This window comes from Harpia harpyja, chromosome 3 (assembly GCF_026419915.1).
Source record: "Harpia harpyja isolate bHarHar1 chromosome 3, bHarHar1 primary haplotype, whole genome shotgun sequence".
NCBI lineage: Eukaryota > Metazoa > Chordata > Aves > Accipitriformes > Accipitridae > Harpia > Harpia harpyja.
In genome coordinates, this window is record NC_068942.1 from 74,783,549 (window position 1) to 74,796,753 (window position 13,205).

Genomic DNA, 13,205 nt, shown 5'->3' on the forward strand with positions numbered 1-13,205 from the left:
GCGGGGCGGCTCTGCGGGCACGTGCCCGCAGACCTCCGGAGAGCGCGGGGGCTGGGGAATGGCGGGGGGGGGGGTGTCTGGGACCCCGGCCCAGCCCTGCGTGCGGGGCAGCACCCCTCCTCTCCTCCCACAGGAAAGCGTCTCTCCCTGTTTGCAGATCAGCACCCCTTTCTTTTTGTAGCACCCCTCCCTCTTAGGGGATAGCACCCCACTCTTCTTGCCGGGCGGCACCCCTCTTTGCAAGGCAGGATCCCTCTCCCTCTTGCAGAGTCACCTTTCTTCCCCTCGCAGGTCGTGCGCAGCAGCAGCAGCAGATGTGCAAACCCCAAACTACGCTCAAGGCAAAGGTCTTCCTAGGGACTGAGCTGCCGTTTTCAGTTTGGATCCCAATGGCAGCAAGATGCACTGTAAGAGAGCGGACGCACGCCCCACAGGAAGGGACCGCTGGCATTTGGGGAGCCGGTGTTTGCCTGGCTACGTGGGAAGGAAGGGGGTCTCACTCTTCGCGGCTGTTTTGTTTTGTCCCACCTGAAACCTTTGCAGTTTTAAGCACATACTGTTCGGGCTGCTGCAGGAGCTACGCCTTCAGAGGTGGTGGCAGCAAGGACAGCCAGTTCTTGGGTTTGAACTAATCCTTGCCCAAAATGCCAGAGAAAGCGCCTCTTTCCTATTAGACTTTTTTCTCCAAAGCAGCTGAGATCTGACTTAAGAAAAATTGCATCTCCAGCTGTTATGATTGATGGGAGGGCCTCTGGAAAAAGGACTACCAAGTGGAGCTGATGAACTACATGAAACCATAGTTCGAGACGCCCAAATGTCCCCATTCATCTCCACGGGGAGCTGACTGACACCCACAAACTTTTTAAGGACCTTAACTACTTCACAGCATGTTTGCACAGAAGAAACCAGGCGAAGCAGCACACTTTGAACCTGCAAGTGGCTTCCAGCATAGGCCAGCCTTAGAAAAATACACATGGTCTCCGCCCTCCTTAGCGTCTTCATGGAAAAAAGGTACAAAATGGGTGTGTTGGGCTGAAATGTCAGCCAGTAGGGCTGAAACATGGATCAAGCAATGACAAGGAATTGCCTTTTTAAAAGCTCCCCCATGAGCTGTGTTTGCTCGCATTCACTCAGGGTAATAATCTTCATTTGGAAACAGCTTCTTTCCCCCCTGGGTGGGCAGTGGGTTCTAATTACGATCCACTTCTGTGCTAAAGCCAAACAAGGCCCCTCACTGCGAGGAGGTTTTCCCTTGTTGCAGTTGGAGGCAGGAGGGAGGAAAGCAGGCAGCAGTAACGAGGATGGCTGACGTGAGGATGGCTAATGCGTGTGCGCTGCTGTGAATCGCATTTGGAAACACCTCACATGGAATTCAATTATTCCTGCCGCTCCAGGGGAAGATGGTAGCACCAAAGGCTATGGTGCAAGGTAACGGAGTCTGCAGCAAGCAGAGGATCTGGTCAGAAGATGGATAAGCTTGAAAGATCCTGGCCCAGCTGCAGGCTCTGCTTTTCTTTCTGGGCCCACACCGAAGTGCTGGTGACGTGCAGCAAGCTAGCCAAGCAACACTTTCTCCTTTTTTTTTTTGGTCCCTATCACTAGTCAAAAAAAACCCAAAACAAACCAAAAAAAACCCCAAAAAACCTGTGTTATTTCTTACATGACATGATGCAGGACTCTCATTACAGCACAGCTGGGGGAATGGATGGCCATAACACCAGTTAAGGGCTCTGGGTGCACAAATAGCCCACAGAGAACAAATTTGTACATAATTAGTTTTTCCTCTAGGCAACAGGAAGAGAAGACAACCTTCCAATATTTAGTTAGAAGAAATTAAGTGTCCCTTGTGTTCTATTTGCTAGGGCAGGAACTAGCTGGCATACTTGGTGGCAAAGGCGAGAGTTAAAAAAAACCAATCTATTTATGTATCAGTCCTGCAAGACCTAGAGTAGGTATGCTGGAGAACTCACATTCCAATAGGTTCAAAGTGCAGGCTAGAAAAGCATTCCCCACTAACCTCTAGAGATGCTTGGGGCTATTTTTTGGCCCTTACCCTTTGTTGCCACCAGTCCCACTGTGGGTAGCAAATCCCTGAGCAGTTGCGTGCCTGAACTGCTTCTTTGCCTCACTGCAGGAGGTGGACTAGCAACCTCTTGAACCATCTCTCTCAAGCACGTCTATGATCTCATGCTAAACTAAAAGGAGGCTAATCTTAGCATAAATTTACACTTATCCCATCTTTCATAAGCATAAAATGAAGGTGGAACGCAGAGCGCTCACAGGGAAGCAGTGTAGCAGGGAAGATTAAATGTAGGAACTGACAGCAGACTTGGCAGCATCAGCTCTGGCAACCTGCTTCAAGGGAAGGCTTGGCCGAGGTGCCGCAGGTGCAGAGGCACTGTCAGCCCGGCACGGGGCAGCGGCTGGGGAACACCCCTTCAGACCTCCTGCAAGTGGCCTGTGCGTGCTCTGGCAAACCTGGCTGCCAATAATGCCTCAGCTGAATACCATCGAAAAGAAAATTTTAGGAGGCTGTGAATGCATCTCAAATGCTCTTACGACGGTTTAAGCTGTTCCGTCTGCTTCTGTGACAACCGGGTAATTTTTATATAATTATTCTCCCCTCCTGAATAACTTGAGAGATATAGATCTCTCTCTCTACACCCCCCCTGCCATATATATACACAGTATCTGTGTACTACAGATGCACCCTTACATTGGTGCACACCTACATCCCGATTCTCCCAGTTCTCACCAAAATCCGAATGTTTTTAGATTCAGTTCTGATGCAAGCAGATGGGCCTTGCAAGTCTTAGTTCAGATCTTTTGCAGTCAACTGCAAGTATCTCTCATTTATGGAATAATTCAGGTAGTTTATTTCCTATAGATGACACACATCATCTAGGAAAGAAAACAAGATTAAACGCGCACACACACAGTGGTGCATTGCAGTCAACTTATTACTGCAATAATCACTCCTACTTGTCAATACAAGGACTGCTGCTGTGTACAGTTAATCACAGAAATAAGTTCTACTTCAGTAATCTCAGTGCATACGTTAAAATCCAAAAAGCACTTAAGTATTTACCAGTTTTACTTGTATTAGTTAAAAAATTGGCAGCAACAATACTTCTATGTTACAAAATGATTTTTAGCCTGCTGACAAAACCTGCTACAATTGACTTCATCACTACTTGCGTTGTCTCTGTTCACCAATTAGCTACCTTAGGAAACGAGGCTCGTCAACGGTGTAACTGTACTTATTGTTGAGCATAAAATGGTTCAAAAGACACATTTGGTAGAAGCCACAGATATGGGCCAAAGATCCAGTCCCTACAGATGTGATATCCAGAAGTTCAGTTTCCATGAACAGTAGAATACAGTAGTCACAGCTGGACTTTCTAAAAGGGAAATTTGACGTAGCTCAGGTGCCTGCAGGAATAATTCACAGCAGAAGCCAGGGTAAGCACTTCTGGAGAGAGATGAGAAGCAAAGGAGCTTCCTCTTTGCTCCCTCTTTTAAATGACATTGATACAGTTTCAGAGCACAGCGGTTTCTCCCATAGTGCGAGAAGTGGAATACAGAATTCAGTATGGCAAATAGGAATATGTAGTGTACAAGACTTTCAAAGATAATATATGCTACAAAAACTCTATGGTTAAGACAATTAAGTCCCAAGACTATTTCAAACAGCTCCAGCTTTAGGATTTTTAATTATTAAAATCATGTCACTGAATCAAAAGAGGTCACTAAACCCACTGTATTCTGCTTCAGCTACAGTTACAAGTAGGAGGTTTGTAGAGGAAATATGCTTTAGACGCTCAGTGTCAACTAGCTTAGAACACAGCAGTTTAAAAATTATTACAGAATAAAAGTGGTTGATTCTTTAGCACTCCTTCTTCCAGTCACTTCTTGCACTATATTCTCAGTCATATCTTGTTTTGACTTAAAAAAAAAAAAAAAACAAAACAGGCCATAGTTCCATTTACATGACTCATCAGGTGTTCTTCTGGGAGCTAAAAAGAAAAATAAATTTAATTACTATTATATAGTACTGCAGGCAACTTTCAGGCTGAATTATAATCAGATGTCATTTGGAAACATATGGCATAATATGAGATTGGCTTAACTCCATTATCTCAAGATGAGAAAAAGCCCAAATATTGAAAGCCTTCAAGAAGGCACCTACCTTTGGTTAATAATTCCTTTCAAAAGAGCCCATTTACTTCTCCTGACACTGGGTCCAAGTCTATATCATAGAAACAGGGTCTTGTAGGAAGTCCTGGCATAGTGGTCATCTGGACAACAAAAGATAAAACATTAAAGTGGAAGCAGCATAGTTTTGTGCAGAAGATAGAATACTAAATCACTGCTGAAGACTATGATGGCAACAGCCAATGCAGCTCCTTGCACATGTACACACTAGTTGGATGACAGTCAGGTACCATTTTGAAGCATACTGTGAGAATCAGGAACTCCTGTCTCAGTAGATAGGTCTGGGGTTTTTGTTTTTCACGATGAGGACTTAGTTTGGCTTCTACCTCTGCCAGTGACTGAGCCCAAGATTTGGCAAAGTACTTAGATATCCAGCTGACCAGTTAACTGTTAGAGGAGTGTTCATGGACTTCGCTGTGGTGAGACAATAATTACTTGTGGCAGTTTCCTGGTTATTAAAATGAGGATACATGTTTTAATAGAACTTTGCCAACTCTAAAGTCTCAGCTGATTACAATTCTTTAAGAGTCTAGAACTAGAAGTGTTAAATAATTAGGAATAATTATTGTTGAGAAGAGAGTTCAATTTTTTTTTTTTTAACTGAGGTAAAGCTTAAATAGAGATGAAGAGGTCAGTTCTCCTGACTGGAATATTTCTGAGGCATTCAAGTCAGAAGGGCTGTGCAGTGGCAGAACTGAAGCTAGCAAAACAGCTGCCAGCACTACACCTGCCTCAGGCCAGTCCTCTCCAGTTGTCCCACTGCCGAGTACCCAGCTTCAGAGCCGCAGAATGCAAGGCCAGCAGTGACTACACTTGGTCTGATTTACTAATGCAGACAACAGGACTTCCCCTTCCCTAACTCAGCATTTAGCCCAGCAGCATGTGTAAGATAACATGGATGCTTTACAAAGGTGGGCAACTCGTGACCATGCTTGGGAGTTTGTGCCAGTGGTCATTCACCCCTTTAATAAAAAAATTCAAGGTCTCATTTTTTATCTGCATCATTCAGCCTCAGCTTTCACAATCAGTATTGTTATGCCTGTCTCCATTAGACTAAAGATCTCTTTGGCAACCTGGTATTTTCTCCCTGAGCAAGTATTTTGCACACTAATCAAATTACCTCCCAATCTTCCTTTTGATAATAAGCTAAGCAGCAAGGAGGCGAAGCTGTATTGGTTAGGTGTTTTCTGCAGTTCTCAAAACTGTTCGGGAAGCTTTTGGAGTCCCACCCCATTTTCCTAAGCCGTTTGCAAGTGTTAACACCAGTCCCGTACGTAACTTATCACTGCAGGTCTTGCATGGCTTACGCAGAGGTAAAAATCACTTCCAAGTCTACTCTTTGTAATGAATTCTGGGACTGCACTAGCTTTTTGTCAGAGCTGCTGCTTTCCCAGACAGACAACAGGGGGGCTATGGAGAATACAGGGGCTAGTCTTTGTCTCATTCCTTGTCTTTGTGTTTAGTTGTATGAATATTTTGCTCTCAAGAGCTAAGGTATTAAGAGATCCAAAGTGCCTGGAGGGGTTTTCCTGTTCTCACCATAGTCACTGCCAGTCTCTGGTCAAGCAGAGCAAGAAACTTCCTATTTATTTCTGTATCACTGAAGAATCATAGAGCTTTGCAGATCTCCACCTACAGATTCAGAGGGCCACAGCAGGAGCTGAGACAGTGACATTCAATAGAGTAGGAGGTGCCATATTGCTGAAGATGGGCCTGACTTCACTGTTTCTTGCACTTTCTGTTTTGAAAGGAATGGTCAATTTTCCTCCTTTCCTATCCATAGGGCAGCCCACAGTGGCTACTCAGCTATCTATTACTTAAAGGCAGTATGCTTAAACTCTGAATTTCTATGCAGTACAGGATAATTTCCAACCAGACTACTAATTTTCTGTACAAATGTCCACAATGCTTAATGCCCTCAGTTATTTTCAGAGCTGAAGAAATGAATTTTTCCTCCATTATCCTCCACCCCTTCAATACCACATGCGCTGAAAAAGAACACTGGGCAATTCCCACTATTTATGTGAAAAAATTAGACCACATGGATATCATCACTCCCCTTGCAAGATTTTAAACAAAACCAATACCAGCTAAGAATGTATTATTTATTGCACTTGTGGAACTTCCAAAAAAATGCCATTTAGGAACTAAAAAAACAGAGCCGAATAAGCAATTTGTTTTTAATTCATCAGCAGCACCAGAAAATAAACCCAACTAATTTGAGCCCAACGATTTGTTTCACTTTCATTATCTTTCATGCTCAAAGTTAAATCTAGATAATCTTTGAAATTATATTTCCTTTAAAACCTCAAAGTATTTCATTAAAGTACAACCACTTCAACTTTGAGCCAGAAAGGGAAAAACCCAGAACTGAGAAGCTGAGAAAAAATAAAATGTGACATACCTTTGTGATTAACTTCAGATAACAAGAATACGCATGCACCGGTGATTAATTTCACCTCAAATCTCTCATAAAAGCTTCTGCATAGAGCTACATATTTGCTGCATTTTCAGCTCACAGTTCAATGGTGGCTGCCAAAAATTTATTCTGAGGCTAAGACACCTCCTGCTGAATGGGTTTAAAATAGTGATCTGATTCAAAATGCCCTGGATTGCTTCTCGAAAGGACATCCCTTCCCTGGCTTTGTAGACACCACAGAAGAGTGATCTTCATGTCCCTAACCAGAAGACTTACTGTTAATTCTGGCAGAATTAACACCATGATTTACTACATGTCCAAGAAAACATTAGGAATCTGGGAAGGGAGCAGAAAGGAAAGAGTCCAACTTCATAGAAGCTGAAGACATCAGAAAAAGAGCCAAAATGTTAGTTTTAGATGTCTGAAAATATCTTTCTCTTGTGTAGCTCATTAATGCTGTGTACCTTTTCCTTCTCCAGCGCTTATTAAAAAAATATAAAATAAATCGTTGTTTGGATTAAATCTTGGCTTGCAAAAAAATGCCATTAATAACAGGAACAAGCATGCTATCTTTCATTTTATCCCAAAACACACATTACTCTTTAAGAAGATGGATGAGCCAGACTTTAATCAGGATGTGGTTATTTTATTTGTGTTGGGTGATCTGGAGACCCTTACCTACCTTTTTTTTTTTTTTTTTTTTAAGAATTAAAAGAAAAAGATATCCAATATTTGGCTTTATCTAGCATTTGAAGGAAGAAGGGATCCAACTCTTAAATCAGCAAATTTCATCATCCGAGCAATGCACCCCTAATGCTTTTGAAAGCTTATTAAAACAAACACATTGCCATGAAGACTTCACAAAAAGGTTCAGGCTCAAAAGCCAAGAGAGAGACAGAGCTGCTCGCTCCAACTGCTCCATCCCCTAAAATAACCTAATGTTACTTAACATTTGCTCAGAAGAGATTCCCCAGGTAAGATTTCCAGTGGATCCTTTCACCCTAACATTCTTTCTTTGGATGCAAACCTGAACATTAGCTCATTTTGCAGGTAGCTTCTCTTTCTGCCAAGCAATTAATATCAAAACTATTCCAGGATCCTGTTTCCATTGTAGCTACTCTCTCTCCTCTCAGCTGACGTTATGCCAATCTTGTCAAAGAACAGAAACTAAAAACTCAAGGGCATAGTTAAATGAATTGTTGGAACTGATGCAGGCTGAATAGCAAACAGATGGTCAGCAAAACCATGAGAACCAAATGGGAGGGGAGACTGATAAATGATTAATAATACAGGTCAGTTTCACTTTGGAGGTGTCTCATCAAAAGTTGTTTGCCTTGTAAGCTTTGGAGGAGTTGTCTTGTTCTACCCTGACCTGCAGGTGTACACAGACTTCACCTGCAATACTGCAAAGTGCTTTCATCAGGAACGCAAAGTCACAATGGCAATTAGGTGGGCCAAGGATTTCTCCCATACTCTCTACCAGACTGCCACTCCCAGAATTGACTAGCTACAGAGCTCACCCTTTCCTCAAAATCCAGGAAGACAGAGATGTGGGGACCTGAGCAGTACACGGGGGGCTTGCTAAGTATTCAAATGGTCAGATGGTCTATTTTAGCTTTCCTGTACCCTGGAGAAAAAACTTTTAAGGGCATCTAATATACTGGACTGTTAAAACACCAACTGTAAATGACAAGGACTCTCCTAATTTAAGATACCTTTTGTAACTGCTTACTGGAATGCACATGAAGTTTTTTTACCTCACCCCACAGTTGAGGGTTTCACTCAATCACATACCGTTCCTACTAGTGGATACAGGAATCCAGCACCAACACTGGCCCGAATGTCTCGGATTGGCAGAATAAAACCCGTAGGTGCTCCTTTTTTTTCAGGGTCATGAGACAAGGATAAGTGAGTTTTAGCCATGCAGATTGGCAGGTTTCCAAATCCCTGGGAAAGGCCACGAAAAGCGAGAGAAAGGGGAGAGAAATAAGTGAAAAATCAGTAACTTTTCCTGTACACAAATGTAATGGCTCTATTCTGCCATTCTCTGCAGATCAGACATTTTATTAGGACATTTCATTCCTCATCAACTGCTTCATCCACAGCCTGTCAGATCTGTTGACCATTCTGCATTCCCATTCCTTCTCTCTCAAACTCTCTCCCTGCCCCCCTCTAAGTATTAAAGAACGAACCACCATGGCCCCCAGCACATCCAACTGAGTAAAAAATTAATGGTATGGAAGTGTTAGATACACAACCTTGATAGCTAACTTACTGTCTACTCTCTTCCCAAAACATTTATTTAAATAGCTCAGAGCTAAAGTTCTTGTTCAGCTGAGGTCAGCTAATTAGAAATGTTTGATCAATATAATTGCAGGTCATAAGGAAGTAGCAATTACATGCCTATGGTATTTTGACAGACTTGTAAAGGAATATACAAGAAACATAAAAGCGAGAAACTATATATGCCAGTAGTAAATAGACTGCAAAAGCAAAATTATTTGAGCACGCTGCAAACAAAGAATGGCTAATTCTCACATTGCTCTTCCCTTCAAAGCTCTTTACAGACCTTCATTAATGCAGAAGCAGGTAAATTCACAAGAATGTCATGCTTGAGAAGAATAAAAGCAACACAACCAGAAAGCATCTAATTCAACAACCAGATGCCAGGTTCAAAACTTATAAAAGTACATGTTTTTTCCACAAGAAGTATTGTATCACCTGTGGAACTCTTTCCCCAACATAATTGTGACTGGCAAAAATCCATATGGGTTCAAAAACTGATTACACAACTCAGTGGAACAAGATAAAAAAAAAAACAGAGACTATTTAGCACCAATGTGACCACTTGTAGTTCCCTAATTCCCAAACTGCTGAAGGACTGGAGAGTACTGTAGAGGAAGATCACTGAATCCTCCTGGCCTTCTCTCCCCATACACTATCACACACGTGCTACTGGGCCAGATGAGTTGTCCTCTCCACTAGAAGCCAAGGCCAGTTTCTCCCTCCCCATACCACCTCCTCTTCCTCGTCTGCCATAGCAGCATCTAACAAGTCCTGGACAAGGACATGATTTGAGTGATGATTCCCTTCACGCACAGTTTGAAGACCACTGTTCAGTATGAATGTTTTAAATGAAAAGCACCACTGGTATCAGGTGACGTGGAAAACTCACTTGCTTAGTGTACAAGGTGACTTTCTCCTGTGCTTCTGGAAGTAGCTCAATGTCACTTGCCCCGTAGATCTGCTGTGCAATAAGCCTGATCTTATCTATAACAGGGAGCTAGGAAAAAAAAAAAGACAGGCAAGTCAGTGTGGCCAAACTACAAAGAGCTGTAACATCACAGCAGCTTCACAATCCTTCATACATGTTGTGCAATGCCCATCTGCAGATACAAGACCTTTTCCCATTCGCTGTAGAACAAAGCTATACAGTAATTTGGGGGTTTTCAAAACACATTTATCTTGTTGCAGTTGTTTCTCTTAGTAAGAGGGCAAAACTAGTGTACTACAGTCAGAAACAAAAAGGTACACAACAGTATTTCTTATAAGCTGTGCTTACATATTAATTACCCCCACTGCAAAAGAGGCATCTTTATTCTCTCTCAAGTTTAAGTCAAAAAGCAGACAAAAATAATTTGAGGGAATACAAGTTAATGGTTAAATAAAAGCACAAATAAAACAGGTTAAAGAAGAAAAGTTGAAAGCATCTGTTAAGGAGCTAAAACAGGTATGACGACATAGCTCTGTACCTCATTAGGTTCTTGAATAGGTGCTTGCTATTAAAGGAGGATTCAGGCCATAATCTGGGAACTAACAGTGACTTCATTACCTCCAAATCAATTGTCAAATATGCTTAATGTACAAAGTCATTAGAAACACACACACACACACACACACACACGCTGTCTTCCACCCCGACCTGTAGTATGGCTTTATAAGCCTTACTTGTAGAGGGAAAAAAAAAAAAAAAAAGTTAAAAATGGACAAATTCCGTTCCATAGCCTGGTGTATAGATAGCCATCCTGAGCAACCAGTGCACCCAGAAGCTCTGCAGTAAGGTAACAGGTTTGGTCAGGCTTGTTCCAGTCCATGCTCTGACAGGAATGCATGTCTCAAGTTCAAGAACTAAACTTCCCCTTAGCCTGGAACATGGCTGCCATGGAAGAAACCTGTTTGTCATCTCTAGCAGAGTCACAGCAGCAGCTTTCAGTGTCAAAAGTAAGCAATATTTCACTGGGTAGTCAAAACGACAAGAACTGACTAACTAGGTCTTTGAGACTGGTGGAATAAATGTTATGCTCTAAAATAAAATTTCTTCTCAGTTTCTCAGAGCAGCCTGTCAGTCAGCCTTCAAGTCAACTTAAGTCAACTTAAGCTAGTGAAACCAGCTGATCTCCACCTTATAAACAAAGCACCTCTGTAATACTGCAAGTTCTTACCTCCACATTATAGAGGAATGTGAAGTTGCTGGGTGTCTGCGATGCTCTCTGAACAGCTTGGGCCAGTGCAACTGCTCCTTTACCTCCCTCTGCCCAGTGAGTGCACTCCACAGCATCAAACGCTCCTGCTTCTTTTGCCAGTTGTACTACAAGGGCCAGTTCAGCCTTTGTATCTGTTCTGTAAGGAAAAAAGTTCACACATTTGTACTGGAGTGTGCACACAGTAAATTAACTGTTTGTTCTAACCATTTCTCTCTTGACAAGATCGAAAAGCTGTCCAAAGAAATCAGTATCCAGCCATCAGGAAGCTGCTGAGGGGCTATCCACCACAGCCTTCTCCACCTTGGTGAAGGAAGCTACTCCACAGAAGAACAGACAGGAACAGATAGCTCTGGAACTACATGCAGAAACCCATGACTACTGACAGAGCAGCGTTCCAGACTTTCTGCCGTTTCTGTCCTGTATTGGCAATGCAAATCCTGTTTCCATGAGCAAACTCAAAAAGGCGTTTAGTATTGCTGATGTAGAGATGCTAAGGTGTGCTATATCATGTGCACACAACAAGCTAAAAACCATAATTTCTCTACATGAGCCAATATGCATTTACTTCAGATGAGGAATCCTTAGCTGGTTACTCTGCTTCAACTGGCATCAGCTTTAACGCACCAGTTCAAAGCACTTCTGCTTGCATAAAAAGGTGACACACAGATCCTATCTCCTGTGCAGCACAACATGCAGAGCCTGAAACGCTTCTTAGCGGAGCATAATTATTCCACACAGCAGACTACTGAACACAGTGTTGTCGACAGCACAGGCACCTCACCATCTATTGTGAGCTTAGATTTCACATCATCACAGGCACCTTTTGTCCTCAGTAATCTGGCCAGTCACAGTGTAAGTGATGGCAGATAATAGTCATAAAATCCTAAGCTAATTTAAACTAAGGAATACATTTGAAATGACTATGCAGAGCTCCCCTATTTATTCAGCATCTTCCAACAATACAAAATGCTGCAAACAATACATTGACAGTACTGAAAACCAGAGTTTCTGTTAAACATAGCAGATAAAGTGACACAATTTTATACCCATGCATCACTTCCATGTCCCAGCTCACTTACTTGAAAGCATTGACAGCCACTACTACTGGGACACCAAACATCCGTGCATTTTGGATTTGCTTGTTTAGGTTACTACAGCCTTTTGCCAACAGTTGAAGATTCTGTAAAGAAGACAGCAAGCAGGAAACACGTTTTATCAGGGGCAGTGAAACTTTTGTTCCAAATCCACTACGTCCACAGCTAATGATAAAAATGTCAAAATGGGAATGAAACCACAAAGGCAAATCCCCAGTGCTGCTTTCTGAGCAGTCCAGACCAGTGCATGCTCTTTGATGGAAGAAAAGAAAAGGAATGACTACTTCTAATGATTGCTGGTTTCAGCTGCCAAGCCAAGGCAAGAGAAATCACTTTTTATCATTTTTTTTCTGTTATTCTTAGTAAGTTAATACCCATGCTCATTAACTCCCCACAGTAAAGCCTCATTTTACTCTGACACATTCCTCTTTATGTATTAAATATCATTAGCAGTGAATTTCAAGACAGTTGTTTGAAGTCTGTGGCAACAGCTTTCGGTTTACACATATTTACATTTTGCAGCATCAGAGACTACTCATGGAAATCCAGACATTTCATTCCTTCCTATGCAAAGAATAATCCATACAGAAGCTCCACAAGTGAAAAAGCTGCAGCAATGTAAAGACAGCCAGACCAATTATCCAAGTGTACACAACCGTTCAAGGCACAAGGATAGAAGCTGGGACTTTGGTTCACTTTCCTCTCTGCTTGCAAATGGTGGGGGGGAAATAAAACCACAAACTGCTGCTGCTAAGAAGAGAGTAATTAGAGAGGCACTGTGAATATTTTCAGAAACAATATTTCAGCCAAGCAATTACTCTATACTGAGAGGGTCAGGGGACAAGGAGTAGATATTACTATGAAAAATTGAGCGCACAGACAATTGCATGAGCTCAGGAGAAACAAAAAGGCTAGGTCAAGTACAATAAATGCTTCAAAGAGCAAAGCCAAAGTAACATCGTAAAAAAACAAACCCCAAACCACCCCCACCCC

The 13,205-nt window shown here is 42.3% G+C and overlaps 1 protein-coding gene across 1 annotated transcript in view; it reads right to left on the reverse strand.

Moving 5' to 3' along the window:
- Positions 1–2,852: 2,852 nt before the first annotated feature.
- The window catches only part of MTHFD1 (methylenetetrahydrofolate dehydrogenase, cyclohydrolase and formyltetrahydrofolate synthetase 1), a 42,382-nt gene continuing 32,029 nt past the window's right edge, over positions 2,853–13,205 (reverse strand). Inside the window, exons 23-28 of the mRNA XM_052783407.1 lie at positions 12,198–12,298; positions 11,077–11,254; positions 9,810–9,917; positions 8,429–8,581; positions 4,190–4,298; positions 2,853–4,016 (exon numbers count right to left, since the gene is read on the reverse strand). Of these exons, the coding sequence (XP_052639367.1) occupies positions 4,209–4,298; positions 8,429–8,581; positions 9,810–9,917; positions 11,077–11,254; positions 12,198–12,298 (630 nt within the window). The 3' untranslated portion in view covers positions 2,853–4,016; positions 4,190–4,208. The remainder of the gene's footprint in view (positions 4,017–4,189; positions 4,299–8,428; positions 8,582–9,809; positions 9,918–11,076; positions 11,255–12,197; positions 12,299–13,205) is intronic.